Below are 13184 nucleotides of genomic sequence, written 5' to 3' on the forward strand. Positions count from 1 at the left end.
GTTCTGAACTCTCAGGTTTCCTGACCATTGGGCCATGCTGGCAGGGGCTTATGGGAGCTGACATCCCAAACATCTGGAGATCTACCTTCTGCCCACCCCCTGGCCTAAACCACTTGCTATCGCAACATCTTCTGGCTGCAAAAATACATCAATCGGTTGTGTGAAGAAGCACTTCTTCTTGATTTGAGGGTGGGGGGCTTGATTGTCACAGAAGCCCCCTCACAGGCCCTCCCATTGCGTCTGGAACAAGCGAGAGAAGGTTGGGAAGAAAGTGAAGACTTAAGAGTTATTCCAGACTTCTGTGAAGGCTTCTAGCCCTCACAACCCAAAAGTCATGCTGTTACTCCAGCCTTCCCCAACCTGGTGCCCTGCAGATCTGTCGGACCATAACTCCGATAATCTGGCATAGCTGGCTGAGGGATTACGGGCATTATAGTCCAACACATCTGCAAGGAGCCTGGCTGAGGAAAGAACTATTCCATCTCTTCATCTTGCACATATCTTTTCCTGGTAAGAATAAAGATGGACAAAGTGGTGGGAAAACACAGGAGGGCTACAAATGGAAAACAAGGTAATCTGTACCCTCCAGAACAGTCTGTGAATGTGGCAGGGTGATGGCACCACCGTAGCCTCATCTAGAAGCTTGGGTCAGGGACCAAGCTAGGAGGTGGGCAGTGTTATCACTCCCGAGGCTAAACATTGGTAGGCCCATTATGAGGTGGGGTAGGGGTGGAATTAAAATGTTTCATAGGCCAGATTTGGCATTCAGACTCCCAGGGGTGGGGGTAGCTGAAGCGATCGGTGGTCACCACGTTCCTCTTCCCCCCCAGCACTCCACTTTATCCCGGAAGTTTGTCGAGGTGATGTCAGAGTACAACACAACCCAATCTGACTACCGTGAGCGCTGCAAGGGACGGATCCAGAGGCAACTCGAAATAAGTGAGTTGCTTCCATACTAGCCCTTTTTCCTCTGAAGTTGCCAATGTCTTCTTTGCTCCTTTCTTACAGAGAATCCAAAGAGTTGCATTCTAGTGTTTCCCGTTAGGTCCTCTTGTCTCTTTGCAGAACTGGCTTGTGGCAATTGGGCACGGAAAATGCTATTGTACCTTTAATTAAAAGCTTCCTGCAGCTGTGCCTTTAATAAAAAAAAGCTTCCTGCTCATCATGGCTGGAGGATCAATGATGACTCTGTTCCCTGGGGGAGGGCTGTAATTACTGGGTTCTTCTCACTATAGTGGGACAAAATACTGTTTCCCAATAAAAGAAAAAAACTATGAAAGGAAACCAGTAATTGGAGCCCCCTCATCCTCATCCCAGCCAGGGAACCAAAGCTGAATAATTAAGGGGCAATTCATCACTAATCCCCCCGGCAATATTGAACAGGAAGCAATAAGATGGGCACTTTCTTGCTCCTGGCTGACTCTGGAAAAAGGCTCCAGAAGCGTGGATGCCACCTGAACCTTTCCTCCGGGCCAAGATGCATTTCATGGTGTTCACATTTGGGGTTTAAGTCTGCAGTCCTGTATGCCTGTGCAGAACATCAGCCCATGGGCCAAATCTGGCCCTCTGACATACTGCAAATGGCCACACCCCCTTTCCCCCTGACCACCAATGGTTTGGTGGTTTGCCCTTTTGTGTAGTTTTTTCCCCATTCTAAGTGGTTGAACTTCCTCTCCTGAGGTTGAGTGACTGACAGGAAGAGCTTCAGGCTACAATAGGCTGGTGGTTTGGCCCTGCCCCTTCTTCCATTGGCCCTGCCCACCACTGGAATATGGCCCCCGAGAGCTTCTCTAAAATGCAATTTGGCCCTTGAGCTGAGGTTCAACACCCCTGCTATATGCACTCGCCTGTGAACAAGACCCATTGAATGCAATGAGATTACTTCTGAGTAGACATGTATAGGATTGCATTGCATGTTGCTTAATGCAGGGATGGAGAATGGGTGGACCTCAGCTCCCCCCTATGCTGGCTAGGGAACATGGAAGTTGCAGTCAACCAACATCTGGAGATCCTCCCATTCCTCTACCCTAGCTGAACAGCTGGATGGACCCTGCTGCTCTCTGCCGCTTGGTGCCCCCCGAAGGCCAAAGGCACGCCAAATATGGGCCCGATACAGCCAAAGGAATCGAAGCATCTGATGAAATTATCGGAGTGCTGGGAGGACGCATCTTCCATATGCTCTCCTGTTGGTTGTATGCCAGTTTCACTGCCCTGCCCCTCCCAAGTGCCCCCACTTTGGGCAGGTGTGGAAATGCCCTTTGCGTTTGAACTGTGTAAGGCATAGCACTGCTTGGCTTGCGCCCGGGTTATCCAGAGGACCTGGCTCCAATTGCAGGTTGTGTTCATGGCGAAACGGGTGAGGGCCCCAGTGAATCTGCCGTGGAGACCCTGAAAACAGCAATGGCCCCAAATGAGGCAACGTTGGTTTGTGTGACTCGCGTTCCGGCTGGCTGTGTAGCCGGCCTTCGGGCCAGGGGTGCTGAACCTCTTGCAGCCAGAGGGCTGCATTCCATTTCAGAGAAGCTCTTGGGGGCTGCATTCCAGGTCTGGGTGGAGCCAGAGGCAAAAGGGGTGGAGCCAAAATGCCAGAAATGCCACAAGTGCCGTCCTCGTTTAGCTTGAGGCTCTTCCTGCCAGGATCGCAGCCTCTGGAGAGGCATTTCTGCCTCTTAGAACAGGGAACAAAACGGCACCGAAGCCACCAAACACCCAGCAGACAGGGCCGGGCCGGGGAAGGGGTGTGGCCTCCTGGGGAAACCCAGGGGCCGGATGGGGCCCCCAGGCCTGGGGCTCTGCCCCTGCTGCAGGCTGCAGGACTCTTTGCATGGGCAGGAGAACAGCAGAGCGCCTCGGGGCCCGCTTTGCATTTGTGGCTTTTTCAGGCTACCAGCGTGAAGGGTGGGCGTGTGAGCAGCTGGCAGAATAGGTGAGGATGGAAGAGATGGGAATAGAAGGACTGAGTGGGAGATGCTGGCAAGCAGAGAAGAGCGGGTGGCAAGCAGAGGGGGGAGGCAAGGAAGGAGGGAGGGCAGCAAAGATGCCCACCCACCTGTCTGGAAGGGGAAAGTGCTCCCCTTGCATGCCCCAAGAACCCTTGGGAAGGAGTCTCTCTCCTGCTGGAAAACCTTGTTCAGAGATGTGTGTTTCCTGAGCTTTTAAAGCATGGCTGGCTGGGGGACACTGGGAGTTGTAGTCCCAACACATCTGGAGGGCACCAGGTTGGGGAAGCCAACCTGCACCAAGAAAAGCCAAATTCTGCACCAAGAAAAGCCAAATTCTGCAACCTGTCTAAATTATGCCCATGGTCTTTCAAGTGTACTTTTGTGACCATGAGGACTAGGAACTTGCTTTATTTATGTTTTTAATGGAAGCTCAGATTTTTTTTAGGAAGCTGAATTCTCTGTCTGGTAACACACACTGTGTGGTTTTTCATGTGCTGCCCCAATCCTGCCAAACCTAGTAATCGGCTGGAAAGTGTTATGGAGGAGGGCTGTATGGATGAGCAACGGGCCACACAGAATCCCTGAGAAAGTTTCTGGGTGAGCGGATTACAGTAGGGAGACACAGACAGTCCAAAGACCATAGGATATTGGGAAGAAGAGATCCATCTTGTGTTCTCTTGCTAACCCGTGGCTTCTTGGTGTCCTTCGCAGCCGGCAGAACCACCACCAGCGAAGAACTGGAGGACATGCTGGAGAGCGGGAATCCAGCCATTTTCTCCTCCGGGGTAAATTCTCCCCCCTCTGCCTTGTGATCTTGCAAATGTACTGGATGCCCCAGATTGGCAGTGGCAGTTGAGGATTTCTGTGCATGGGGGGTGGAGTGGCATTTAGAGGTGCCGTCTCATTTTGCCAGAGTGAGGAGGGTGCCTAGGGGCTTACTGAGACCAAAGTAGGGCCAAGGAAAGAGGGGGTTTCCCCCTCTGCCTGGGTTGCCATCACCCTTGTGTGTCCTCTGAAGTGACTAGTCCAGCTGCCCACACACAGCATTGTGTGTTTCATTTATGTCCCATTTTTCTTGCATGGGATGCAAGGCACCGTACCTGAGCTTCCAGGCACTGACCACTCCCTGACCTGCTCACTTCAGTAACATTGCTGCGTCGTGGGCCTTCAGACCATGCCTCAGAACCATGCTAGTCATTTATGGACTAATTTAAAAAAAACACTTCCCCTGCCTAATGACTTGGAGCCTTTCCTTAACTCGCCCTAGGCGAATGGCTGTTGACATGTCTGCAGTAGAGGGCATAGAAATCCATATATATTCCAGTAGAGGATAAATTCAGTCAATCTAAGCTGCAAATTCATCAGCAGTGATATATGCAGAATTTACTACTACCCATTGTGAGAAGTAAATACATATTTTATTTTGCAGTTTGTACAGTTTTGCATACTTCTAGATTTCTCAGTCGTGTGGGCAGGCTAAGGGAGGAGCCATGAAAAGCATTAATATTCTGCCCTTGACTGCTGGGGATTTTATTCAGCGACTCTGCTGACTCGTAAGAACGTAAGGAGAGCCCCGCTGGATCAGGCCCAGGGTCCATCTGCTCCAGCAGTCTGTTCCCACAGTGGCCAGCCAGCTGCCCCAGTGAGAAGCCCACAAGCAGGACACGAGGGCAACAGCACCCCCCTGTTCCCCAGCAACTGGTGCACATAGGCTCACTGCCTCCGGTACTGGAGGTAGCGCAGGGCCATCAGGACTAGTAGCACTGACAGCCTTCTCCTCCATGAATTTGTCCAGCCCCTTTTAAAGCCATCCAGACTGGTGGCCATCATGACATCTTGTGGAGGTTAATCCCACAGTGCTGTGTGAAGAAGTCCTTCCTTTGATCTGTCCCGAGTCTCCCACCCATCAGCTTCCTGGGACGACCCCGTGGGGTTCTAGTATGATGAGAGAGGGAGAAAAATGCCTCCCTCTCCTGGGATGTCCACTGGTGTTGCCCACACACTTTAAAGCATAACTTCAAGACTGTAAGGGCTTGGAACTTGATTTTTTAATTACGATATTATGAAAGCCACCATTCTCAGGAAGCCGGCTCTGCACTTGAGCAGAATCACGATACGCTCTCAGCACCAGCCGCATGAGAGGGTCGGGGAACCGGCCCCACAGAGATCTCTAGCCGGGGTGGGAGGTTCCTCCCGGGGCCCACGCGCTGTGAGGGTTCTCACCCCTGCTGCCCCCTTTTGCCAGATCATCATGGACTCCAGTATCACAAAGCAGGCGCTGAATGAAATTGAGACGCGGCACAGCGAGATCATCAAGCTGGAGAACAGCATCCGCGAACTCCACGACATGTTCATGGATATGGCCATGCTGGTGGAGAGCCAGGTAAGGGCGCCCGGGTCCACTGCAGATGCAGAGCGGGGAAGGGAGGGGAGACCACGAGGTGGGTCCCAGGGCTGGCACGTCTGGAGCCAGCAGAGGCCCTCTGTGGGGGACTCTGTGGCATTGGCACGTTGGTGGTCCGGTCACAGGGTCTGGATGGGGGGGCAGCCCGATGGCCAAGTCCGGCCTCCTGGAGCCCCACTCCTGCCTATCAGGGCTCCCTAGACAGCCACGCCCCTCTCCCCATGGTTCTAAGAGGTTGAAATGCTTCCCTAAGGCTGAGTTACTGGCAGGAACAGCTTTATGCTGAAATGGGAGGGATGTCCCTTCCCCCTTCACTTTGGCCCTCCCCCTTTTGTCTTCAGCCCTGCCCACCACTGGAATGCCCCCCCCCCCAGCTTGTCCGAAGTGGCACCTGGCCCTCTGGCTGAAGGAGGCTCAAGGCCCCTGGCTCAAGGCCTCTGGCCCTGACAGACCCTTTTGTTGAGTCTGCGGCAGAGCAAGTCCCTGCCAGGGGCTCCCCTTTGCTGGAGGTCTGGAAGCAGAGCTGGACGGCCGGTGTCGGTCCAGGATGCTGTGGCTGCCCCCTGCCTGGAGCAGAGGGGTTGGGCAGATGACTCCCTCAGTGCCTGGCCCGCACCATGGCCCCAGGGCAGTGGGCCTTTTGGAAAGGGCAGGCCCAGCTGGGCTCCCATGTTCAGAATTCCCTGCTTCAAAGAGAGGATCCTGGCCTTGGAGCAAAGGCGGAGGCAGGTGGGGGGACCTGGTTGCCAGGAGGAGGGGGAGGGGGAGGAGATGAGCTTGTGGGGGCAGAGACCATCCGGGAGGTTTTGCTTCTGTTGCTCGGCAAAGAACCATATACAGTAGCCTTACCCAAGCTGGTGCCCACCAGATGTATTGGACTGCAACCTCCATCATTCCCAGCCAGCATGGCCCACAAGAGTGACAGGCAGACAGAGAAAGGAGGAGGAGAGAGAGGCAGACAGACTGAAAGGGAGGGGCGGGGGCAGATGGGAGGGAGAGACAGGCAGACTGTGGGGAAAGAAAGGGGGCAGATGGGAGAGACAGGCAGACGGGGGGCGGAGGCAGGCAGGCAGAGGAGGCTGGGAATGATGGAAGGTGCATTCCAGCACATCTGGAAGGCCCCAGGTTGGGGAATGCTGATATACAGCAATGGCGCTACACACACCCATGCTACAGGGGCGGCCTTCTCTGGGGGGGCTGCCTTTGTGCCCCCTCCTCATGGGATTGCTGGCAGACGGGAATGCCCCACAGAGCAGCAGGGCTCCGGCCGCGCCAGCCAAGGCCACGTGGGCTCCGCGGGTATCGCTAGGGGGAGGCAGGTCTCTTCCAAATGAGGAGCGGGGACGGAGAGGGTGGTTCCGTGGCTCCTGTGTCGGGGACCTAACCGAGGATCCCAAGTGAGATTGGAAGCTCTGTTGTGGCGTTGGCAGAGGGCTGGGAACTGAGCACCCCAAACGCCGCGATCCAGGTTGTGCCATAACCGGGGGGCCGGAAAGACGCTTGGTGGACCTCGGAAGGTCCTGGGTCAGTTTCCAGCCTCTCTGGTCAAAGGGCTGAGGTTGCAGCAGGGATAGGAGAAGCCTCAGCCAGAGGCCTGGCAGCGCCGCCCCTGGCCTCGGCTAATGCCGCTGGGTCAGGCGGGCCTTTGGGATGAGCTGGCAGAGGACAGCAGCTCCTGTCGCTGTTGGCGTGGTCTCGATCCCACCACCCGCCATGGTGCAGTGCAGACCTGTTATGTGTGGTGGTCCAAAGGAGGTACTTTCTGAAAGGCTGGGCTGTACTGGAAATCCTGGATGGTGTTTGTGCTGAAAGCAGCTGCCCCACACCACCCCTCTCTCCCCCGAGAACATTTGGAAAGGCAAAACACATGATGTGGCTTGGCAAATTTCCCTCTCTCCCCTGTCTGTTCACTCTCCTCCCATCTATCTGTCTGTCTTGCTCTGCTCCTTCTGTCTGCTTGCCTACCTGCCCCTTCTGTCTACTACCCTATCCTGCCTGCCTGTCTCTCTCTGCTGCCCGATCTGCCTGCCTGCCTCACTTCCCCCCATCTGTCTGTCTCTTTCGCTCTCCCTGCTGTCTTCCTACCTTGCTCTGACCCCTGCCTGCTTGCCTGCCTGCCTCTTTCTCTGTGTCTTGTCTGCCTGACTCTCTCTGCTGCCCTGCCTGCCTGCCTGCCTGCCTCACTCCCCCACCTGTTTGCCTCATTCTTCCCCATCTTCTGTCTCTCTTGCTCTCCCTGCTGTCAGCCTACGTTGCTCTGATCTCTGCCTCCCTCCCTGCCTATCTCTCTCTCTTTGCTCCCATCTGCCTGCCTGTCTGGCTGGCTCTGCCCTGCTCCTGCCTGCCTGCCTGCCTCACTTCCCCCCATCTGTCTGTCTCTTTCGCTCTCCCTGCTGTCTTCCTACCTTGCTCTGACCCCTGCCTGCTTGCCTGCCTGTCTCTTTCTCTGTGTCCTTGTCTGCCTGACTCTCTCTGCTGCCCTGCCTGCCTGCCTCACTCCCCCAATCTGTCTGCCTGTCTGTCTCATTCTTCCCCATCTTGTCTATCTCTCTCATTCCCCCTGCTGTCTATCTGTCTTGCTCTCGCTCTCTCTGCCCCATCTGTCTGTCTGCTTGTCTCTCTCTTCCAAAATCAAAAAAGGAACAGCTGCACCAGCTGAATTCCCAATGCGTTTTGACACAGGTCTTTATCAAGGGAACTGGAGAATATAAATATAAAATACATGATAAATGATATATAACGTACACCAAAGCATTTAAAACACAATTTTACATGTTTCCAAAAAAGAATCTTAAATAATATGAATTAGCTAATTAAAAACTTCAGAACATGCTAAACTGTCCTAAAAATAATGTTTAAATTCTCTATACATAAGCACATAGGTTTTGTAATCAGACAGAAGAATTCAAAATTCCAGGTTACAGGAAGCCAGATTCCGACTGAACATCAGGAAAAACTTCCTGAGTGTCAGAGCAATACGGCAATGGAACCAATTACCTGGGGAGGTGGTGGGCTCTCCCACACTGGAGGCCTTCAAGACGAGGCTGGACAGCCATTTGTCAGGGATGCTCTGACTTGGATTCCTGCATTGAGCAGGGGGTTGGACTCGATGGCCTTGTAGGCCCCTTCCAACCCTACTACTATTCTATGATTCTATGAAAAACACGATAGATTGTGTATATATATATATATATATATATATATATATATACACACACACACACACACACACACACTCTCTCTCTCTCTCTCTCTCTCTCTCTCTCTCTCTTTGCACATTTTAAATACAAGTTTACATATTTTCAACAAAATCGCTGGATACCATAAATTGACTAGTAAAAAATGGTGAAACATATCAACTGGCTTAAAAATGATGATGAGATTCTCTGTACAGATTCTCTGTACTTAAATACTGTTAAGGAAATATCCAAGACAGGTTAGGCTGAACAGTCAGGAATGTATTAAAGCACATCACAGCTGTGGGAGAGACAGTCAACCCTGTGTCTCCTCTGCAAAAAGAAAGAGAATGCATTTATAAGGACTGAAAGTTGGAGGGGAAAAAATACACTACGCATGCTCAGAAACCAATTAGTACTCAGCAAGAGTCTTATCAGCACAGCGGCCTTCTTATCTTTAGGGATGAGTTACTTTGGTGGATAGGAATTTCTTGCTTATGAGCAAGTTACAATTACCTTCTCATGGCCAGTCACACACGCTCTCAATCCCATCAGGGACCTCGCCTGAACCAAACTACTTACAAGGCCTGTCAGGCTTACCATCTATGCTTGTATTGTTATCAGTTGTTAACAACTGATCTCTTCATCTCTCTCTTTCTCTTCACATTTCTCTTTGCATTCTACTGACCACCTGGTGCAGTTTAGCTTTATGTATAGTTTTTGTAAGGAATTTGATACAGCATGTAATCAAAGCAATGATGGCGTGGAACAAAACAATACAAACAACAATTATTCTTATTACATGGCACATCTTGCTAGGTGGGTGGTTCTGGTAGATCTAGGTAATGGGGTTTAATCATTTTCATCTGATTTAGTGGGATTTGGATCATTGGTGTACCTCTGTGGGCATGGACTGGCACATGGCTGCAGATCTAGCAGTTGGATACATTCAAGTCTATTCGAATCTTGTTCACCACTTTCAGGAAAGTGTTCTTTGCTTGCATGCAACTGAAGATGTCAAGCAGCAGCAGGATGCAGGTGGGCCACATCATGAGAATGTGCCTCTGGTGGATGCTGAGACAACTCTTCCTCCACTAGCAGGAGCTGGGCTCACTGCTAGGCTTATGCTCACCTCGCCAGCAAGTGCGTGGCTCACTACTGGTCTTGTAGAGGTGGCTATTTTGTAGTCCAGAGGAGGCCAAAGTGCCAAAAGATTTCACACAATAGCAGGAAAAAGGGCAACAAGCTGGTACCACAATGGCAACCAGAGATGTTCTTCTCTTTCGGGTCCAAAATGACCCAAAGGGCTGATGAACTCCATGTTCTGGCACATCCAGTGTTGTCTGGTTCTGGGGCACGTCGTCTCCAGGGGGCAACACTTCCTTGCAGTGGGATGCGGGGATCCAGATAGGCTGGCTTTGCAGCTTCATAGTGGTGTGAGTGGTCAACAGCACCTGATGGGGTCTTTTCCAGTGAGGCCAAGGGAAGACGACTTCTGATGGACTTTGATGGAGACTCAATCTCTAGGCTACAGGTTGTGACACTGTCATAGGAACGTCTGGAAGCTCTTTTTAACCTGTGAATGGAAAGCCTTCACACACTTCATTAATGCTTGGCAAGAGTTCAACACAGTCTTATCACTTAAATGCAAGTTAGTAAGATGTTCTTTAATAGGTGCTGAAGACAGGAGTCTCATGGGTTTTTGCATAAGGATCTCATGGGGACTGAGTCCATTCTGCTGGTGCAAAGTGGTACGCATGCTCAGGAGGGCCAAAGTTAAGAGCATCAGCACAGATTTTGGCTGATTTGGCTAATTTGTTCTTTAAGACTCCATTCTTTCTTTCTACCAGCCCTGCTGGGATGGTAGGGGCACGGAAAATGCAGATTCAGCTTCAGAAGAATTGAGGGAAGTGGCTCAAGAATATTTAAATACTCTGTCAGGGAGCAAAGATAGTACAACCACGTTTACACAAAAGGTCTCCTCTGGTCAATAGAAAGAAATAGGCGTTGATGAAGTTACAAACCTCTTGGCTCTCTTAGAAGTTCTGAAGAGGAGAGGGAGGAGGGGGAAGTGGCTCGGAGGTGTGAAGTGTTTCCATCAGCTGGCCAGGACAATGGGGACTTATTTTTCTAATGCTCAGCTTGGCTACAAAAAGGTGGCAGCAATGCTAGAATGTTTTTCAAAAGATGTCTTTAGATGATCCATATGGTCTGCTATAGTCTCACTTTTGTTTTGTTTACAATTTATTATTTTTAGCCTAATCAGTTTTCTGCAGACAAATTTCAGGGATTGTTCCTAGGAGTCTGATGCATGCTTGTTCTAAAGTATCAAGATAAGCTGTTTTTTTTATTTTGCCAGTTTGCTTGTTCCTTTAATCTAGCACGCACTTCTTAGGGCAAAATAACTCTCATGAGTTGGTTCATGCGATTTTAAAATCCAATTAGGATTTTAAGAAGTGATCACTGTTTATAATTCTTCTCTAAATTTCTATGGCTTTTCTCTGACATTTCAACATTTGACCTGGACTTTCAGTTTTTCTTGGGAGTCCTTAAGACTCTACTCCCCGGGACTTAGGTGACCTTTCTGATGTCTCAACATACCAATAAAAGAATGCATTCCCATTGACCCTGTGCCACCTTGGAAGGAAAGGTCGGGTCACTCACTGCAATCTCCACCTTGGAACCCCGAGATTCCAAGGCTCCCTGTAAATTCACAATTCTGGCCAAATCAAAGGTCCCAACCAAGGGAAATTGCTTGGATGGGTCAAGTTCCATTTGTCCAAAACTTGCAAGTCTTAGATCCATAATTCTTGTACATGTACATTAAAAGTGTCCCTTTTGAGGCTGCGGTTTCTTTGGAAGAATCTGACCCCATCCTCAATTCACACAGGAGCACACAGGAAAACAGTCAGGAGGTCTCCACAGGCTGCGAGAAACAAAAGGCACTGCCAAATTCTGAGGTACAGCCGGAGACCGACTCTCACTGAATTGGAGGCACGATCAGTCACTCACAGTCTAGGGAGCGCATACCATGGCAGGGAGTGAAGGAAAGGTCAGGTCGCTCACTGCAATCTCCGTTCAATCAGGAATTATTTATTCAGGAGGTCCATGCCTTGTCGGCTAGCTCATACCATGGAGGGAAGAAGGAAAACTCACACAACGTTCCAGCGACTATAATTTGCCCTGGTCCTTTTTACCTCAGTTCATACCAGGCAACTCTCATTCAATTATTTTCCTCAGTTCACACAAGGCAACTCTCATTCACCTGTTGCCATATCCCATGGACCTCTGTAACCCCCCCCCCCCGGTCAGGGTGGAAACTGAGCCAACAGAGCCACAGAGCAGTTCTTATTCTGAGGAGGAACAGCAATCCGTGGGAGAGGAGCTCACTCATCTCTCACAAGCACAGCAGCTGGCAGAGATTCCTCCTGCCAGCATTCCTGGGATAGATAATGACCCTGGCAGTAAGAGAGTGCTGGAGGGGGGCTTGCTGGACGCTCGGCACAGACGCAGGGAGCGACAACAGGTGGAGGGCGCAGAAAGGAGGCGTAGCGCCCGTTTGGCGCGCAAGCAGTGGCTGTGTCCCGTGGACCCAAGGGAAAGAGGGAGGATCTCTCCCTAGCCCATAAGTTCAGGGTCTTCCCGTGATTCTCCTTCAAACAGGGACCAACTGCCTTACCTGGAGCTTAGGCTACTCTGCTGTCTTCCTCCAGTGCTGTTCCTTGCTTTGGCGCTAGCTACTAGTATTCTGAAAGAGTCATAAAGTAATAAAGGAATAAAGCCTTAGAAAGAATCCTCGTCGTCTGTGTCCTGAGTTGGCTATTGGTGGGGACTGCAAGAGGCAGCTAGGGCGCTCTTGACACCCCCAACCTTACCAAGTGATTAAATTACTGTCTCTTTAAAGGCGGTATCCCATTAGCCAAGGCAGAATCATCCCACGGGCAGCCTCACACTGAGCCCTATACGTAGAGATTTCAAAAGGTCTCTTACCTTGATGCACACTTCTGGTATGTTCAGTGAATGGTGGTCCAAATTGGTTCGATTCTCCTCGGTATTTGGGATCCAAGTCATGGCACCAGATTGTTAAGGAAATGTCCAAGGCAGGTTAGGCTGAACAGTCAGAAATGTATTCAAGCACATCACAGCTGTGGGAGTGACAGTCAACCCTGTGTCTCTCCTCCCCGAAAGAGGATGCATTTATATAGACTGAAAGTTGGAGAACAAAGAAAACACCCTACACATGCTCAAGAGCTTATTTACCTCAGCAACAGTCTTGTCAGTACAACTGCCTTCTTATCTTTAGGGATGAGCTTACTTTGATGGATAGGAATTTCTAGCTTATAATGAGCAAGTTACAATTAGCTTCTCATGGTCAGACACACACACATTCTCTCAGTCCCATCAGGCACCTCGCCTGGACCAAACTACGTACAGGGCCTAGTCAGGCCTACCTTCACAATACCCAATGATGATTGGGTAGGGGTGACTACTTGCAAGCTGAAGACAAGAATTGGAGAACATTTTAATAATATAAAGCAAAAAAGGGAAGCTGAGCCCTTAGACAAACATTACTTACAATATGGACGTAAAGCAGGGGATATTTTATTTTGGGCCACAGAGCAGATGGGCCTGGAGAAGAGGAAAGAGCTTTGTAGGAAGACA

The 13184-nt window shown here is 50.7% G+C and overlaps 1 protein-coding gene across 3 annotated transcripts in view; it reads left to right on the plus strand.

Annotated features, from left to right (window-relative positions):
• Positions 1 to 13184, plus strand: part of STX1A (syntaxin 1A) — a 67512-nt gene that overhangs the window by 49651 nt on the left and 4677 nt on the right. For all 3 annotated transcript variants that reach the window (XR_014786110.1, XM_084822547.1, XM_084822546.1), the window contains 3 exons: positions 831 to 939; positions 3654 to 3727; positions 5188 to 5325. Coding sequence is in view for 2 of the 3 variants with exons in the window: in XM_084822547.1 (XP_084678673.1) it covers positions 831 to 939; positions 3654 to 3727; positions 5188 to 5325 (321 nt within the window). In the remaining variant the exon portion in view is untranslated. The remainder of the gene's footprint in view (positions 1 to 830; positions 940 to 3653; positions 3728 to 5187; positions 5326 to 13184) is intronic.

Source organism: Heloderma suspectum, chromosome 16, assembly GCF_057233095.1.
Source record: "Heloderma suspectum isolate Gila_16-S chromosome 16, 16-S_ref, whole genome shotgun sequence".
NCBI classification, from domain to species: Eukaryota; Metazoa; Chordata; class Lepidosauria; order Squamata; family Helodermatidae; genus Heloderma; species Heloderma suspectum.